Here is an 18,618-nt window from a genome sequence, read left to right as displayed (position 1 = left end):
ATCCGAGCATGCGTATCCCCGCGCAAGCGCAGCGACGACTCCCAATTTCCACTTCCATGAACTCCACCCCTTTACTGCCCGCTGGGGAGGAGACTTTTCCTTCCATCCCTGCCTGCCTCGCCCAGCCCTCACCAAGTTCCGGCTTCTCTTGGGCCTTCGAGCGCATGCGGCTGAGTAAATCATCCCAGCACTCAGAGCTGGGGGCTGGGGTAGAAAAAGTGTTAAAAATTTAACCCGGTTTATGCCAGACCTTCCTACGATTTGCATTATTTGGGGCTTGCATAGTTTCCATTTTCACCGTCCTAATCCCCTACCGGAGTTTGATATATTCCCTAAAATGCGACTAACAGCCTAACCCTACACTCCCGCCCAGAGGTCCTTTTATTGCACTCAGCAAATTTGGCTACTGGGGGGAGGGGGAAGCAGTTTAAAAAATTGTTATTTGCAAAGTTTTTGGTCTAGGGGGAGGGGGTAAGAGGCGGCGGCCCCGCCTCCACTGTCGTTTGCAAAAAAAAAAAAAAAAAAAAAAAGGGAGGAGGGAGGGGGGAGGAGGAGCAGCAGGACGAGCAGGAAGCAGAGCTGAAGGCAGCAGAGAGAACGGAGCTGTGAGTCCGGACAGCAGCGCGTGTTCCGAGCTCTCCGCCACCCCTGCCCGCAGTAGCAGCAGAGCCAGACCGTCAGCGCTATGGCCGGTTGGAACGCCTACATCGACAACCTCATGGCGGACGGGACCTGTCAGGACGCGGCCATAGTCGGCTATAAGGACTCGCCCTCGGTCTGGGCCGCCGTACCCGGGAAAACCTTCGCCAATATCACGGTATATAGAAAGGAGGCAAACTAGGGCCTGGAGGCTGTTGCGGGGGGGGAGTTCATTTTGGGGTGCATTGGAAAATGGGAGATGCATTTGGAGTTTTGGTCGGGTTTTTTGTTTTTCATTTTTTTTTAATGTCAGGCTGGTGGGGGGATGGGGAAGTTAAGGGTTAGGAGCAGAACAGCCGGAGAGATTGGGGGCCTGAGGGCCGGTTTGGCTGAGAAATCTCAGACAGGCTAGGCGCTAACAGGATGTGAGTGAATTTTGGTAGTTGTGGGAAGATTTGGGTGCTGCGCGGAAGACGCTGGCGCTGGGGTAACGGGACAAGGGGCAGAGAAGTGGTTTTCTATCCTTCCCTCTTCTCGAAGGCCTGGCTTGTATGTCTCATCACATTTTTCTTTTGACTTTTTGCGCCGAGGCCTTTAAATGGATTCTCAGATTGCATTGCAAACCCGCCCTTCCCCCTTGACCGTTTTTTCCCCAAATTCCTGGGACTCCCGCTCCGTAGTCGTTCCAGCACCACCACGGTTCTGAGGGAGGGCGTTACATCCGGGGCACAGGGCGGGGAGGGGCGCCAGCCGCCCGGTTCATCGGACACTTCCGCCTCCCCCAGGGCGGGGCGGGGTGGATGGGAGATTTTCCCCCTTAACCTTTTTTTAAGGGGATGGCGGGGCGCCCCTTCACTTCCGGTTGCAAGCGTACGCGCCCCCTCTCGTTCCACCATTGTTCGCCCCCCGGGGGGCGGGGGAGAAGGAAGCCAAGACTCCTGGAGCTTCTTGATGCCTAAGGGCTACTCCTGGCCTGGCCGGCCCTCTTATACCAGTGCATTGCCACTCCCAGCACCTCCGAACAGGCTTCCCCTCAAACTCCATAGTTCCCTATGGCCCTACTCATTTGGGATCTTGCTAGTGCACCGTTCGTAAATTTCCGTAAAGGAATTCATCTCCACTTACCCCATTCTGTTTTAATGTCTGGAGTGGGGTTGGACGAGGAAGTTTTAGGGAAGTTTGGCTGGGGGTGGGGGGATGGAATAAGGAGTCATAAAGGTCAGAGGGCTCTCTCCCCAGTTTACTTGCCCGGAAGTGGGGAGGGGGAGCGGAAGTTTGAAGTGGGGATTTCCGGGAGCTCAGTGGCCGGATGTGGGGTTGGTGGGGTGTGGGGGGTGTAGAGGGGAGAGAGGGTGGTTGAAGTTCTTTTTGATATGAGAGCTCCCTGGGATTGGCACTACTACTATTAAAAAAAAGTTTTCTGATTGCAGTAGAGTTTGTGGGATCCATTGGGTTCCCACCCCTAGTTGTCATCTGGGCCCCAAACCACCAACTAATGTCCTCAGACCCAGGAATCCAAGGCCCCCACTCTGAGCTTGGCTGTGTCTTTGCCCAAATAAGGGCATAGCAGCTTTGTTCTATCCCCGGCCCCTCCTCCTCTGCTTCTGCTTTCCTGAGGGGAAAAAGCCATGTGCTTTGGTATACCCCTCATCTTTCACAGACTCTTGGCTCTCCTACTTTCCATCTTAACAGTTTTACAGTGAATTTTATCCGACTCCCCTAATCTTTTAACTTTTGGGGGGGGGTGAATGGTGAGGAGGCGCCATTGAAGTGAGTTCTTAAAAAGAATGATACATTTGTCTGTTTAAATTCAGACCCAGATTTGGAATTGTCCACACAAATGGGCATGGGGAGGAATGGGAGAAAGCCACAGCATTCTTAGGTTCTTAACCCTTGTATGTTCCTCCCTTTGTCCATGCTATAGCCAGCTGAAGTAGCTGTATTGGTGGGCAAAGATCGTTCAACTTTCTTCGTAAATGGGCTGACACTTGGGGGCCAGAAATGTTCAGTGATCAGGGATTCGCTGCTGCTAGATGGAGAGTACACCATGGACCTTCGCACGAAGAGCACTGGGGGTGCTCCCACCTTCAACCTCACTGTTACCATGACTGCCAAGAGTAAGTTGACTCTGCTCTGGTCCCTAATCTTTTATTTTTGTTTTTTGGAGGGGGGAATGAAAGGCAATTGGGGTTAAGTGACTTGCCCAAGGTCACACAGCTAGTATGTCTCTGAGGTTGGATTTGAACTCAGGTCCTCCTGACTCCAGGGCTGGTGCTCTATTCACTGCACCACCTAGCCACTCCATCTGGTCCCTAATCTCGAAGGCAAAATGTTTACTAATGCAGGTAGTGTCTTTAAAGTGTACTGTTAGATAAATACTAGCTAAAATTTCACTTTCTGATGAGGGTACATTTACTCCCTTAGCATTAGAAATGAAATTTCAATTTTTTTCCAGCTTGCATAATGTGTGTGAGGTGTTCCAAGGGAGGTTGTTGACTAACAGGCTTGGGAATAGCTTGGTTGTAGATGATGGGAGCTGGGAGAACTCAAATCTTGCGTTTTCTTCTGTTCTTAGCGCTAGTCCTGCTGATGGGGAAAGAAGGTATCCATGGGGGAATGATCAACAAGAAGTGTTATGAAATGGCTTCCCACCTTCGACGCTCTCAATACTGACCCTTCCTGTCCTCCCTTCTTCCCCAAGGCTTCTGCACCATTTCCCTCACCATTTTTTTTTGGGCCATTCCCCTACCCACTTGTTGCTGCCAAAACTACACCGGGGGGGGGGGGCCCACGTTGGATGGACAGGTGCTCCCTCCCCCTTTTCCTTCTGAACCTCTTTCCTGTGTGTAGTTGGGAAGATTTTTTTTTTGAAAATTTTTTGTTGTTTTTTTTTTTCTGGAAACTTATATTGGAATATGAATAAAAGATTCTACTAATAAAGGTGTGTGTGATAAGGATGGGGATCTGCCAAGACAGGGAGAACTCCAAAAGACCTGGCACTGCCATCTGTGGGTTCCAAGGAAAAACAAAGTAGTTCAGGAATGTGCCTCTGCAGCCTGGGAAGGTGTTCTCTAAGAGGGTGGTTTTGGGTGCCTTTTCCCCCTTTTGAAAGATTGCAACCTCCTAGTGAGTACTAGGATGTACTCCCTCCTACACCCAAGAAAAACAAGTAGACCAAAGGTATTAGTGGGGGAAGGGGTCCTGAAAAAGACCCCACCCCTGGTCCAGAAACAATTTTATTAACCCAACAGTGAAAATATTTAGACGTAGAAGGGGGAAGGGCCAGGAAATCCTCAAAGGAAGAAGGTGCAAATTCAGGTCAGACAAGAAGAGCTGAGGAGGATAGGGAAGAAGAAGGTTCTTCAGGAAGGGTAGGGGAGAGGGTACCAAAGGAAGGTGGGAGGGTGGTAGATGGACCTAGAAGAGGGGTTCGTTCAGAGACTGGATTTCCACTGTCCCCATCCTCCTCTGCCTCCTGCTCTTCCTCTTCTTCCCCAGGTTCTTGGTGAACTGGCTGCTTGCAGATTGGACAAGTCTTCCGGGTTTGGGTGAGCCAGGGATCCACACAGTGGCTATGATACGCTAGGAAAAGACCACAAAAATGGTCATGTAAGAAGGCAGAGAGGGTAATGGCACCTTTACGAGAAAATATTTCTTACCATGAGAACATGGTAGTATCCTTAGCTTGTCCCCATCCTCATATTCTTCCAGGCAGATGGCACAGACATCATATTCATCACCTAGATGGGAGATGAAGGCCCCTACTCAGCCTATCACAGACTTGATTCTAGTTTAAGGATTATTGTGTCATGAGCCCCCTTCTCAGAATGTGTTGTGCATTTATATAAAATATGTATGAAACTGGAGCAGCCAGGTGGCCCAGTGAATAGAGCACTGGCCCTGGAGTCAGGAAGACCCAAGTTCAAATCCGGCCTCAGACACTTAACACTAGCCATGTGACTTTGGGCAAGTCATTTAACCCCAATTGCCCTGTCCTCCCCAAGAAAAAGTATGAAACCAATTGTGTTGAAATAGTTATCAAAATATCTTTTAAAACCCCAGATTAAGAATCTCTGTTTTAAGTGTTTTCTCTTAACTAAATCCAGCTATACAAATTCAAGAGTAAAAAGTCCCTACAATGTGCTGCCTAATTCAACCTAATACAACTCAAATCACCATATCCTTCCCACCTTCCAATCCTAATTACTTTTCTTTTTAAACAAATATGGAAACTAGAAGCCAGGAAAGAAAGAAAGATTTGTAAAAGGTACAACTCAATGCAGAAAAAGCAGGGTGGAGAGGAGTATGGTGGGAGAGTAGGAAGTGATGGGAACAGAGTGAGTGATCAAGCCAGCAAGGGGTAGAGGTGAGGGGAAGTGGTTTAGAAGAGGAAAGATGAACAGAAATGGGGAAGGAAGGGCCAGGCCTTAACTCTAGCCTTATATGGACACTAGGTCTGAGTATTTGGGGTTTTCTTGCCTTTACCCCCTTTTTCTCTTTTGCTTCTTCTCTTTTCACCTTTGCTCTGGTCTATGGAGCCTTTCCTGCCTTCCATCTCTTATTTCCAGATACTGATACCCTGATCTTGATAATGTTTGGGCCTGTCCTCCCCTGCCTCTTGCCCGTATGGAAGGTCATCCCAGAACCCTGCCTCACCCTTCTGATAGTTATGGGTGGGAATCTGTTTCAGCTGTTCTTTGCTCAATCGGTTCCTTTGGAGTCGCTTCCGGTGCTGTATACATCGAACTACCTGGCAGGGAGAAAGGAGAGGACACTACCTGGCAGAAGAAAGGAGAGGAACCCACCCCAGGAGCATCAAAAAGGCTGGGCCAGTTCAGTCTTCCTCTCCCCTCATGGAGTTGGTGTGACTTCCCAACCTATGCCCCTTTCCAGAGCCCCTGGAAAAACAGACCTTGCCCAAAGTTAACTCACCAGTACTGCCCCCATGGCCAGAACCAGCAGACCCACAACCCCAGTGAAGGGAATGAGGTAATAGCCTAGAGGGAAGGTGTTGTCTGGGACCAGCAAGACTCGAGCCCTAGGAAGGGACAATGGGAGGGAGCAGTCAGAGAGCTTAGCAATAGGGGGGCATTCAAGAACTGGAGGCATAGGAAAAGGAAGGGAAATAAACTCAAACACAAGTTTACAAAACTTCCTCACAACAAACCTGTGGCATAGGCAATACAAGTTGCAAATGAGGAAACAGGCTCAGAGAGACCTGCTAGTCATAAAGCTTAGGAAATGGAAGAGCAAGGACTCAAACTCATGAATTCTGTGTCCTTCCCACCAGAGCTTCGTGACTCTGGGATATAGTATGTTCGACTGAGATAAAAGAAAAATTATAAAGGGGAGGGGCAGGGAATGACATACAAGATGGAAAAGAAAACAGTGAATGAAAAGATCCAGGGTGGGAAAAGGGGATTAGAAATACACCAGATATGAATCAAGGTTGAGGACAGGAAGACACATCATACCCCTTGTCGTAGACAAAGAGGGAGCGCAGGTACTCAGAGCTTGTCTCTCCCACAAACACTGATGGGATCCAGATCTGCTGCTGAATTTCCTCTGTAGGAATGGGACTGTCATACCAGGGACCCAGACATAGCCCCTCCTCTCACCCCGCTCCCCAAGGACTTGGTGCTCAGGTACCCCAACTCTTACCACTATTCCACACCATGTTCAAAAGTTCATTGGAATTCACATTGTAGACCACAGCTGCTCTGTACCCAGCCTTCTGGGCATTCAGAACCTGAGAGGATGAAAGGGAGTCAGAGCAACCACTACCCAATCACTCTAGACCTCTTCTACCATCCCCATCCCCAGTCCCATTCCCCACCTTGACATCAAAGTTGCAATCAAATCTCCGAAGCAGTGCAATAAAGGCAGAACCATTGGCAGGAGCAAGAGGTGGAGGGTTAATAGGACTACAGGCATTGGCAGGATGAGCCTCCACTAGGAACCCCTGGGGGAGGGAATAAGATGAGGTGCTCCTCAGGCCCAAATGCATCCAAACATTCCTACCCTCTATCTCCAGGCAGTTAGAGACCCAACTTAAATAGAAACATCCAATTCTAAACAAAAGCTCCTTTGGAATAATGATCTCAGACTCTCCAGTAATATTTCTCCAGACTTGAGTACCCTCTCCTCCTAATAACTACTTTCACCCCCCACTTTTGCCTCTAGTGTATGCTGCCTTCCACACTTCACAACCACCTAACTCCAAGCATTTTTCTGCAGGATAAGCTTTTGCTCAGGATACCTACTGCTATCTCAACTCTACCCTACTATTCTACGGATATAGTATATATATATGTACCTGCTCTCTTAGAAAGTAATCCTAAACTTGATTATAAACTCTTTTCCCTCTCCCAAATACAAACTATCAATCTCTCCAATCTAGCACCAATTAAATACATACTGCCGTAAATTTCAGATATGCTGTAACATAGTTCTAACCAAAAAGTACGGTAAAGCACCTTCTTTGGTCATCTAGTCCAGGGCTTAATTTTTTGTGTTGAGGACCCCTTTCAAAGTTTGGTGAAGCTTTCTCAGAACAATGTTTTTAAATACATAAAATGAAATACATAAAATTACAAAAGGATTCGATTGTACTAAAAGTCATCAAACTATTTAAAAAAAAAGTTCATGAACCCCAAGTTCAGAACCCCTGACATAGTCTAACCTTTTCACTTTACAGATGAGAATACTGAGTCACTGAGAAGGAAAGCAATTTGCCCAATGTCACAAAGTAGAAAATTCAAGTTTCTAAACCAGGTCCTTTGTCTATAGTTATTGTTCTATTCCCATTATAGCACTAAGCTTACTGATCACCTAGTCCTTCTTGTCCCCTTGATCCAAACTTCTAGAGAATAAGCAACTTACCTGGAGCCCTTCTTGGCTCAGAGAAGCCCCAAAAAGGGCAGGAAGGTCTGCAAAGTCCATGCTCGCATTGTGGTCGGAGGTCTGGGAACATAAGACTCACTGCTCCCCTTTGTCCCCACTGAAACCCTTCCCCCTCCCTTCCTCTCCCTGCCCCAATTCTAATATTGTATACATTTAATTTAGAACTCTAAGAGGAATTAGTCCAAACCTCTTATTTAGCAAATAAAAAAACTTGAGGCCCCCAAACAGGCAGCAATTAATATAAGGGTAGTTAACTGTTGGAGAATTCAGGTCCTCTGGCTCCCAATCTAGTATTCTAACACCCACGGATTGCGAAAAGGTTGGGGATCCACTTGCATAGGTAACCTGTTGTCCTAAGCTCAGCTCACCCTGGGCCCAGGTCCCCAGACTCACGGCTCGGATGAGCCCCCAAGTGGGGGTGATCCCCCAGAGCACTGTGGACATTAGCACAGGAAACAGGAAAGCCTCAGGACGCATGGTAGCAGCAGCAGCAGCCGCAGGTTGGGGAGGACGGAGTCCTGTAGCCAAAATGAGAACGGAGTTCTGTTCTAGTGCCCCAGGCCCATCCCACCCCCCAAATCCCAAGTATATCCCACCCGGGTCAAGTAATCTAATCTTTCACCCAGTCCCAACTCCCCGTGGTACTGGGGCGTGGGGGAGGAGAGATGACAGTTCTGAACCAGGTGGGACAGTAGGGGCCTCTAGGTCCACTCAAGTTTTATGGTTTGAAGATAAAAAGGGGGGGGAACCCAAAAGAAAAGAGGAGCTTCCGGTAAAGGAGAGACACGACAAGGAGCACTTCCGGACCTGCAGGAGCCTCCCCCCCAATCCCTTAAAAGGGACTTCCGGCCCCCAACACCTGGGCCCAGGGGACATCAAAAGTGGGCCAGCGGGTTAAAGCAGGGAATGAGGGCGACAGGGATAGTTACGGATGTGGAGGAAGCCTAGGTCCCCAAAGAAACCTCCTGCAAAGTCCTTCCCATTCCTGCTGGGAAGATTTCCGCTCCCGCTGCCCCCGGGGATTCCCAGTTTACAAACCTCTACTCCCTCCCAGGGCTGCTGGCGCCGCCGCCGCTACCTCAGGTTCATTTAAGTCTCGCGAGAGCTTCCTCACTTGCCCCGATCTCCAAACACTAAAACCAATTGTCGCGAGAATCTTCCTCGTCAGTCCCCGGCTTCCTTAATCTCACGAGATTTCCCCCGCTTTCTATGATTCTCTGGGACCGGCGTGCTAAGAATGCCCATGCGCTATTGACCGCACGTTTCTTTCAGTTCACCCCGCTCTCTCTCTCTCTATTTACGCCCTTCTCCACGAACCTCAAACCCACTCCCACTCCCAAAAGTATTCTCTAAGGTCCGCCTCCATTCCTGTGGTTCACTACTCTGGCTTCGATTTCTTCCTGGTCGCCCCTTTGCGCGCCTGCGTGCCAAACTCCTTCTCAAGTGGTGGTGGGACTGGCCCCGGGGCTGGGGAGAAGGCGGGGCTGTCTGGGCTAGTGGAGAGCGATCGGGGAGAGTGTGTGCAAGGACGCGTGCGCGCGCACGCAGTGTCACCTTGGGTGCGTGTGGGGGCGCGCGCTCTCGAGTCTCGGGTGCAGCTGGGCATTAGTGGAGATGGCGGCAGCGGCGACTCCTGGGGGCGGCGAGGTGGCTTTAAAGCCCCGCACGTCCCCCAAGTCGGTCAAGTTCTTGTTCGGGGGCCTGGCTGGGTAAGCGTTCTCCTCCCTACACACGTACTGGCCCGGACTGGAAGCCGGGCGCTTCTCCGGGGACCGCCTGGGCAGCACTCGGGATCGGCCTCGGGGGCAGCGCGGACCTTGTTCACGGCCCGTTTCACCCCCTACCTTTCAAGCCCCTACGCTGCACGGCTCCTATTGCACGGTCGCCCCGGATTGCCTGACGTGTGACCCTCCTTCACTGACCCCCCATTGCGCCTCCATCCCTTCTCGGGCCTGCCGGTCCCCGGGTCATTGCACAACGCCGAGCCGGCCTCGAGCGCATCGCAACCCCCTGGCCTGGCACAGCCAACCTGTGGAAAGTTGTGTGAACACTTAACCCGAATTCGGACCCCGTAGGCATACATGGCCCGTCCACTTTTTCATGGCGCCTGTCTCAGCACTGTTGGTCTGAGCACCCGTGGCTCTCAGGATGGAGATTCTGAGGGCCTGTTTCTGAGCCTCCTTCTTCCCCCACCTCAGGATGGGGGCCACTGTTTTTGTGCAGCCTCTAGACCTGGTGAAGAACCGAATGCAGCTGAGTGGGGAAGGGGCCAAGACTCGGGAATACAAGACTAGCTTCCACGCCCTCACCAGCATCTTGAGGACTGAAGGGCTTCGAGGCATTTACACAGGGTAATTCTAGGGCTGGGAGCCTCAGAGCTGGAAGTTTGGGCCTTTGGGGAAAGGAAGGGGGCAGGGGTTGTAGGTGAGGCATGGGGACTGGGAATCACACCTTGGCAGCTGTGTGGTGCCATGCCCAGCCCTTCTCATTGGAGCTATTAGAAGGAAGGGCCCAGGAAGGGGTGTTTTCCCTTTCCCACTGGGCTATGATGCTTGAGTTCCTAACCTGCTTTCTCCTTCTATCAGGCTGTCGGCTGGGCTCTTACGCCAGGCGACCTACACAACAACTCGACTTGGCATTTACACTGTTCTCTTTGAACGCCTGACTGGGGCAGATGGGACACCCCCTGGCTTCTTGCTGAAGGCCCTGATTGGCATGACAGCAGGTGCCACAGGAGCCTTTGTGGGAACACCTGCTGAAGTTGCCCTGATTCGTATGACAGCTGATGGTCGGTGAGTCATGCCTAAATCATATCTAAGGACCTAGGACCCCAGCCTCTCTCTAGGCCATTAACCTGGGAAAAGCAATGAAATGGCAGTCAGGAGACACAAGTTCTGATTCCACTAGTTCCACTCTAATTTTGGGCAAGTTAGTTTATTTCTCTGTACTTGGTGTCTTTAGCTATAAAATTGACTTTTTGACTCTGAAGTACTGTGATTGTTTGTAATGCAAAGAATAGAATTACCGCTTGATAATTTTTCATGACCTTGGCTCTTTACAGATCCTCTCTCTTGCCCTCTCCCATTCTCAACCTCTCTCATTCTCTGCAGGATGCCACCAGATCAGCGTAGAGGCTACAAGAATGTTTTTGATGCGCTCTTGAGGATTGCCCGAGAAGAGGGGGTCCCTACCCTTTGGAGGGTGAGTGGAAGAGGCTTGATGATTAGGGGAGAGCATGGGAGAGGAGGTGAGGGGGTCCAGAAGGAGGTGGGGAGCTGACATATTGCTTTTCCTCTTACTGCTAGGGTTGTATCCCTACCATGGCTAGAGCAGTTGTTGTCAATGCTGCCCAGCTTGCTTCCTATTCACAGTCTAAACAGTTTCTCTTGGATTCAGGTGAGCCCCAAACCTTCTCCACCCACCTGAGTATCTGGTCTTCAGTCCTTCCTACTCCAGCCATTCCAGGGATTTAAACTGACATCTCTTTTTTCTGCTATTGTAGGTCACTTCTCTGACAACATCTTCTGTCATTTCTGTGCCAGTATGATCAGTGGGCTAGTCACCACAGCAGCCTCTATGCCTGTAGACATTGTTAAAACCAGGTAGGCTCAGGGTCTCTTAAGGCAAAGGGGGAGGGATGTCTGTGTTTTCACATATGCACTTAACATTGTTCTGATGGAGAACATGAGAGCTCAATAGGAAAGCAAACCAGGTATACCATTTTTTTGAGCTCTGGACTTGGAGTCAAGAAGACCTGGTCTCTTTTCTTCATTTTTGTTCATCTACAATAAGGTGGAATGAAGCTAGAAAACTTTAAAGGGCTATTCTTGTTTTAAATCTGTGATCAGAGATTGTAAGCATTGGTCCCATTTCATCCCACCCAGGCCCCAACTTTCTCCACAGCTCTAACTTATTATTTACCCCTTCTTGTGTTCACCCCAGGATCCAGAATATGCGAATGATTGATGGGAAGCCCGAATATAAGAACGGACTGGTGAGAATTTGGGGAATTGAGGGAAGTTATTTGACTATCTCTTCATTCAGCTTGTAATAAGCTAATATTATGTAAAATATTTGGCCTGAATTTATCCATGGACCAAAGCCTGGGATTCTCCATAGTTGGGTCTCTTGGTTGGGAGAAACAATGTGGGTGGGGAGGGATTAGTGTTCCTCTCATCCCCCAAGCCCACCTCTTGTTGCTTGACAGGATGTGTTGGTGAAGGTCATTCGATATGAAGGTTTCTTCAGCCTCTGGAAGGGTTTCACCCCTTACTATGCCCGGCTTGGCCCCCATACTGTCCTTACCTTTATCTTCCTGGAGCAGATGAACAAAGCCTACAAGAAGCTCTTTCTCAGTGGTTGAGGAGCACACCAAGGGTGGCTGAGGACCAGGAGGACGTGGCTCCCAGGAATGGGGATCTGAGGGGTCCCTATCATGCCATACCCCCACGAGCTTCTTCCTAGCCCTTAAAGCCCTTTCCAGCCCATTCACCTTCCAAAGGGGATGTCTGGATTTTGCCCCACCTCAGCCTCCCCTTCTATTTATTTTCCCCCAACTCCTTCACTCTTCTCTCCCCCACGTGGTTTCTCCTGATATAAAGGACTTTGATCTGTCCCCTGCTCCAGCTTGGCCTCTACTTCCCTTTTCCTGTGGCCTCTATATTACCCCCCAAAGATCCTGGGACTTGTCTTCATAACTTGGGACCTCCACCCCAGAAACATCTTGTGGAGGAGGGGGGAGGGAAAGGAGGTCCTGGCAGAAGCAATGGCTTAGATAGTTTTGAGTTCTACATACAGTTGTCTGATAGAGTATTTCTGCTTGCTTCCCAAGTAGGGAAACTGAGTAGGAGAGAAAAGAGGAAGGAAGCAGAGGAGAGTACCTATGTATCCAAGGAGGCCTCATGGTAAAGTAGAATACTTCTCTTAGGCTCGATCCCCAGCAAAGGGCCTAATAAATAAATGCCAAATAAGAGACAGGGTTGAAATTTGGTATCTGCTCAGCTTCTGCACTGATCAAGGCCAGGGCCCCCTCCACACTCCACATGTTCCCCCATTTCTGTCATTACAAGTGACAGTCACAAGGCAGCAAGAGGTAGGAAAAGAGAAGTGTTAGCCCCTACTATGTGCTTGGGTACTCTCATCTTCCTTGTGCATGAGGACAGGGGCTGCTTTGATTGGGTTCCTGGGGGACAGCTTATCTCTGCCTTTTTTTTTTTTAATCTTAAAAATGATGGCAAAAATGTATGATGATTTTGTGAAAATATATTTAATTATGGTAAGGGATTTGTCATTACTTCAACTATTTTTCTGGGGTCATGTAAGCATTCTGCACTTCTCATATTCCCTGCTTTTGATGGGAGCTGGAATGGGAAATGGATGTCCCTTGAAAGGACTGAAGCCGAAATACCACAAGGAGGAATGTGGGAGACAGACCTACTTCATAGTCTGCAGGGAGAGTGGATGGGACAAGTGAGCAGTGTTAGAGTCAGTGAGTGGGGACCAGTCTCTCTAGTGAGCACTGATGGGCACCTGCCTCTTTGGAGACTGGATCAAATTGCTGCCAATGGGGAGCCGTTGATGAGCTATTCAAGGAGATAATATGCACCATCAGGGAGGGAGCAGGGACTTAAATCCAGCTGTGTGTTAGGCTTTACAAAAATGAGGGAAAGGAGAGAGAGATGTGTTTTGGGAACAAAGAAGCAGCTAGCCTAGCTATTTGGTTGTGGGGAGTGGGTGGGAAGGGTCATTTAGGGGAGCAAGAGACAGTAAAGTGCAATGGAAAGATACTTGGATTCGGAGTCATCATCAGGTTTCAGATTCTACCTCTGCTGCTTACCTCCCACAATGATATTGAGCAAGTCTCTGGGCCTTGGGTTTCTTCATTCATAAACAGTTCTAGAAGACAAGCTAGAGAGGTTTAGTTGAGATCCAGTTGCCCAGGTTTACATCTAGACTCACTCTTCTGCTAGGTTATGATGATTATCAACATTTTAATAGTATAAATAAATCAAAGTAATGGAATCAGTTCTGGAAGAGACCTTGGAGCACATCCAGTTCACTCATTTTATAGAGGAGGAAATTGAGACCTGGACAGAGAAAATAAGTTCCATAGTCACACAGTGGCAAAGCAGATAACAGAATCCAGGTCTCCATTCCAGGTCGGTACTTTTAACAATTGGTACCATTTGCACCATTTGGGCACTTTGATGCAACCTGAACCTTTCCCTGTGTCTAACTCCTTAATACCTAGTTCAAGATGGAGATATGGAGCAGTAGGTTCCCCAAAGACCAGGAAGACAAGGCCAAAGTGCAGTAAAGGAACAGTCCCAACATAAACCATGGTAGCTATTCCACAAACCTCACTGGCATTGGGGGAGGGGAGTAAATATTCCACTGATCTCTCTTCTGAGTTAAAAACAAAGCATAAGATTAAAACTAGCTGTGTGACCTTAAGCACATTACTGAATCTCAGGGTGTTAGTTTTCACATCTATAAAATGAGATTGGACTTGGTGATCTTGCATGCCCCTTCTAGCTCTGATGTTCTGTGGTTGTTAAGGTATTCTGTGCAATGGCCAGTTGGGGAGTAGGGTAAACAGGCATAAAAGATAAACTGGGGTAATATCTTTTGATTTTATACCTGTAAAAAATATTTGTTGGTTTGTTGTTTGGTTGGGGGTTTTTTTGTGGTTGCAAAATGAAGGTGTAAATTATGAAGACTAAAGTTAACATGAAGGGTCTTTAAGACTAGGGAGGACAATCTTTTGTTTTAATATTGACCTATTTAAAACTTCTGACATCAATGTGTCGGGCTTGAACCTGCTGTGGCATTACATAGTAAAAGGATTTTGATGTTTTGAGCCTGCTTTGGGGCATTAAATAGTAATGCCAAACTTCCTTTGACATTAAATAGTAAAGTTAAATAGAGGTGGGTGGAAGGCTTGGGAAGATTAAGATTTGTCTGGATTTTGAAATCTTGAGTTGGAAGTGGTGGGACATCCAAGAAGAGATATCTTGAAAGCAGTTAGAGATGTGGGGCTGAATCTTGGAAGACAATTTTGGGGCTGAAATTCTAAATATTCCATTTGTGCTGGGTGGTGGGAGAGGAGGTTAAGTGGTCGGGAAAGAGGCTGTCTCAAGGAAAGGGGAAAGGTGTGTGTTGGGACTCATTTGGGAGATAAAGTGTTTTAGATTTTAGGGAATAGGAAGTTAGCAACTGGAGGATCCTGGGGTTACAGGAGAACAATCTACCTATTTCCTCTTCCCCAAAGGAATCTACTTGGGGAGGAGGGAAAGTATCTTGCCAAGACATGTGGTATAGAGGAAAAAGGATCAAGAGAGTTCTATGGTTCAAATTTCAGAAAAAGCTAAATTTTTCTGCAATTAAAACAAATGTTAATGCATATGACCTAGAAATTCAGTTTTCCCTACTAATGTGTCTGCATTTTATTCATATCTACTTCCTCCAATGCTTCCCCCTTATCCCCAATTTAGTCTTCTTTCCCAACATCTCTGGTCCCTACTTTGTTACCCACTTGAACCCCACCCCATCTCCAACTGCTTTTGGAACATCTTTCTTGAATATCCCACCAGCACTTCAAATTCAGAATTTGTGGGGATGGCGGGAGGGAAAGTGCCAAAGTAAGTCCTCCTACCCCACCAGTATATTTTAACACCACCAAGACCAAAAATTGTTCCCTCCCAACACCCACCTAATACACACAATAAGAACTGATTACTAAAAGAAATTTTTATTATGGGTTCAGATGCTGCCCCCAGATTTCAGAAGAGCATGCTACATCCACACCGATCTTTCCCAAGTCATTTAGGGTGCTAGATTCTGTCTAAGAACCTGAGCATGACAGGTTTGTTTATAGAGAAACACTTCTCAGAGGCTGTGGCCAGAATACCTGATGTTGACTGACCCCAGCAGGTCTTCCCCTCGCCCCAGGCTTCTGGCAGATGGTTTCCTCTTCAGAGTCAGAGGTCCCACTCGGCCATTGGACCATACCCACAGAAAGAGTCTAGTACGGAAGGAGGGTATTGATCCCTCAAGAAAAAGGAGACAAGCTCTAGGGAATATCACCTCCTTCCCCTTAAGGAATTCAAGGTGGACAGTGGCCTGTGGTTTGGGGATGTCTTCCATACAGGCATGGGAGCTTGGCAGGTAAGGTGGGGGCTGGGCAAGAGCTAAGAAGAGAATGAGAACAATGGAAGAGACCAGAACCCAAGCTATTCCAAAGATGTAGAACTTCAGAGAGAGAAGGCAGCAGGAGATGGAAAGAGGAGAAGAGGAATCACTGGGATCACCTAAGCTTCCTAGAGCAACAGCTTCATTTGGTGGGAGAATATTGGACTTTGGGAAGGTTAAAGTTGAAGAGAGACTGGGGAAGGTATCAGGGATGGAAGAAGTATGTGCAGTGGAATATGTATTTGGCAATGTGACAAGTTCTGGGGTGGTTTGGAGCATGGTTTTTTCTGAGGTTTCTGGGAATGTAGTGGCTCCTGGAAAGGTTGGAAATCTGGTTGTTTCCAGATTCTCTGAGAATGTAGGGGGCTCTTGGGTAACCTGGAGTGTGGTAGCTTCTGAGGAGATCAGGAACTTAGTGAGTTCTGACATTGTTGGGAACACAGAAGTTTCTGGGCTGCTAAGGAATATGGCTGACCCTTGGGTAGTTGGGAATGTAGTATTTTCTGGAGTGATCTGAAGTGTAGTAGTTTCTGAGATCGGGAACCTAGTGAGTTCTGGCATAGTTGGAAACACGGTTGTTTCTGGTTTGTTAAGGAATATGGTGGACCTTTCAGTATTTGGGAAGGTGGTTTTTTCTAAGGTTACTGGGAATGTGGTAGCTTCTGGAGAGGTGGAGAACCTGGTTGTTTCCAGATTCTCTGAGAATGCAGTGGGTTTTGGGGTGATCTGGAGTGTGGTAGCTTCTGAGTAGATCAGGAACGTAGTGAGTTTTGGTGTTGGGAACGAGGTTGTTTCTGTGTTGTTAAGGAGCGTGGTAGATATTCTGGTATTTGGGAGTATGTTTTTTTCTGAGGTGATTGGGGATATGGTTAGTTCTGTCATGGTCATTTTTGAGCTACTAAGGGCTGTGGAATGCTCCAGGGAGATGGTGGTTGGACTAGTGGTAGTTTCAGATTTTAGGACCCCTCGAACAGTTAACCCATCATATCCATCATAGCTGTCATAATCATAATCCCCAATGATGGGACAGTTTGCAGAGAAGGTGTAAACAGGTGTCCTAAAGGGAGTCTCACACTGTACACTTTTCACATCTGGAGTCATGACCTTGACATCCACACCTTCCTTCCAGAGGTAGACGTTACCCTGATTTTCCTGTAGCCAGTGACGTAGGTATCGAAGTTCACAGTTGCAGTTCCATGGATTGGAATGGAGAAAGACATAAGGCAGGAGATGATCCCCGAAGAAGCCAAGAGGAAGGACAGAGAGGTGGTTATTCTGTAGGAAAAGGGTGTTTAGATTTTCAAGACCTACCAACAGGTCTGCTGACAATTGTTGTAGGTAATTGTTTGCCAGGTTCAGCTTCTGGAGTTTTGGTGTTGCTCTCAGAAAGTTTTGGGGCAGACTCCTCAGCTTGTTGCCTTGAAGGTAGAGGTTCTCTAAGGAACCCAGACCAGTCAGGACTTCTGGGGACAGAGACTCTAGGGCATTTCTGGAAAGGTCAAGCAATGTGAGAGAGGGGAGAGAGTGCCCTAATTGGGGAAGGGTCTTTAGGTCATTATAAGAGAGATCCAGCTGTGAGAGGAGTGGAAGTTTCCCATCTGCCACCAGGACATTCATATTATTTTTTGCCAAGCTGAGCTCAGTGAGTTGGGTTAGAAGACTGAGGGAAGAAGTGGAGAAGGATTTCAGACCATTATCCTGAAGGAGAAGGGTGGTAGTGTCTGGAGGCAACTTCGATGGCACAGACTTCAGACCAAGGGATTCACAGTTGGTTTCCAGCTTGTTGGCTTCCACTTTATGGGTCTCACAGGGAGCTTGGGAATGGGAAGGGCCCAGGAGGAGGAAGAAGAAGAGGAGGACTAAGAGTAGGTTGGGGTCCTGTGGAAGGGGAAGAGGGAAGGTGTGGTAATTCCTTCCCTATTCTTTCACATTCCAGATTCCAGAAGAACCCACGATCAGACCCACCCAGTCTCCTAACTTTTCACCCCTCCCCTTCCCAAGCTCCTAATCCCCCCCCCCAAAAAAAAAGATGTCTCCCAATCTCTCACTTCTTATTCCCTTGCATTCGATCCTTCCACCAAACACTTAGCTCCATAGTCTTTCCAGGACCCAGGTATCTGGTCCTAAGTCTCTCCATATGATTTCCTCAACTGTTGATTACCCCCAAAGGACTCAGGTGTCTTCTTCCTCTGACCTCCATTTTTCATCTCTCTACTCAACCCCATTAACCCTCTTGTTTCTTTCCAGATCCAAGTAGCCACCACTTTAGTCGACTGACTCTTTGCTACTATCCCCACCCTCAATCCACCAAACTGAAAAATCCATCCTCCTCAGGCCCAGCTAGGTCAACTTTCCTTTCCAGTCCTCAGGTATGACCTTTCTCTCCCACTACTCACCATTTCCCATGAGCTCCTCAAATTCATAGTTTCTGCCAGGAGCAGTATGCCTCTATCTGCTCACCCTACAGAGAGGCAAGATGCCTGGCTTTGGACAAGGACAGGAAAATGGGGGAAGAGAGAGGGGAGGAAATGCTGGCCTGATAGGAGCACTGGGTTTTCCAAAGGAGTGGGGAATGAGACAGAACCCTTATCACTTTTCTCACAGCTTCCCTCCCCCATATCCTCTATTCCACAGCCCTTTCCTCAGAGTTCTGAGTCCACAGGGACTATATCTGGTAAGTGAGGGTTAAGGAGAGGGAATGTAGACATTATTGTAAGGGTGGCTTTATTAAGTTAGGCAACTACCCATTTTCCTTGACACAAGACTTCTTCACCTGTTTTTTAATGGTAAATGAAGAGTTACTTCATTTACCACTGTTGTTTTGTAGCTCAATATTCTACAGAGAGTTGTTTTAGATAAGCACACAAGCACATACATAGAGTGTTG

The 18,618-nt window shown here is 48.1% G+C and overlaps 4 protein-coding genes across 6 annotated transcripts; 2 read left to right on the top strand and 2 right to left on the bottom strand.

Annotated features, from left to right (window-relative positions):
* The first annotated feature begins 523 nt into the window (after positions 1-523).
* PFN1 (profilin 1) lies at positions 524-3,579 on the top strand. Its single transcript, XM_069063210.1, has 3 exons — positions 524-817; positions 2,564-2,756; positions 3,215-3,579. Exons 1-3 carry the CDS (start codon positions 686-688, stop codon positions 3,310-3,312), a joined length of 423 nt encoding a protein of 140 aa, XP_068919311.1. The 5' UTR covers positions 524-685; the 3' UTR covers positions 3,313-3,579.
* Positions 3,580-3,820: 241 nt separating this feature from the next.
* On the bottom strand, positions 3,821-8,887 carry RNF167 (ring finger protein 167). Of its 3 annotated transcripts, none has more exons than XM_069063203.1 (10): positions 8,581-8,887; positions 7,936-8,060; positions 7,522-7,602; positions 6,476-6,601; positions 6,301-6,388; positions 6,114-6,204; positions 5,572-5,677; positions 5,296-5,389; positions 4,299-4,379; positions 3,821-4,221 (listed from the first exon to the last, which is right to left on the bottom strand). In XM_069063203.1, the coding sequence occupies exons 2-10, from the start codon at positions 8,017-8,019 to the stop codon at positions 3,959-3,961; spliced, it is 1,014 nt and encodes a 337-aa protein (XP_068919304.1). In that variant the 5' UTR covers positions 8,020-8,060; positions 8,581-8,887; the 3' UTR covers positions 3,821-3,958. The 3 variants fall into 3 exon arrangements, with proteins under 3 accessions (XP_068919304.1, XP_068919305.1, XP_068919306.1); XM_069063204.1 differs by having other exon boundaries at positions 8,472-8,588; XM_069063205.1 differs by lacking the exon at positions 8,581-8,887 and having other exon boundaries at positions 7,911-8,054.
* A 184-nt stretch (positions 8,888-9,071) lies between these two features.
* On the top strand, positions 9,072-12,825 carry SLC25A11 (solute carrier family 25 member 11). Its single transcript, XM_069063206.1, has 8 exons — positions 9,072-9,251; positions 9,741-9,893; positions 10,128-10,334; positions 10,653-10,743; positions 10,848-10,938; positions 11,045-11,144; positions 11,485-11,536; positions 11,750-12,825. Exons 1-8 carry the CDS (start codon positions 9,157-9,159, stop codon positions 11,903-11,905), a joined length of 945 nt encoding a protein of 314 aa, XP_068919307.1. The 5' UTR covers positions 9,072-9,156; the 3' UTR covers positions 11,906-12,825.
* Positions 12,826-15,429: 2,604 nt separating this feature from the next.
* Positions 15,430-18,214, bottom strand: GP1BA (glycoprotein Ib platelet subunit alpha). Its single transcript, XM_069063200.1, has 2 exons — positions 18,129-18,214; positions 15,430-17,610 (listed from the first exon to the last, which is right to left on the bottom strand). The coding sequence occupies exons 1-2, from the start codon at positions 18,153-18,155 to the stop codon at positions 15,430-15,432; spliced, it is 2,208 nt and encodes a 735-aa protein (XP_068919301.1). The 5' UTR covers positions 18,156-18,214.
* Between the last annotated feature and the right edge of the window lie 404 nt (positions 18,215-18,618).

This window comes from Petaurus breviceps, unplaced genomic scaffold (assembly GCF_028583685.1).
Source record: "Petaurus breviceps papuanus isolate PSGF00001 unplaced genomic scaffold, PetGlider_PUasm1.0 90537, whole genome shotgun sequence".
NCBI classification, from domain to species: Eukaryota; Metazoa; Chordata; class Mammalia; order Diprotodontia; family Petauridae; genus Petaurus; species Petaurus breviceps.
Note: the sequence above shows the minus strand (reverse complement) of the source record. Positions and strands in the feature narration are given on the sequence as shown.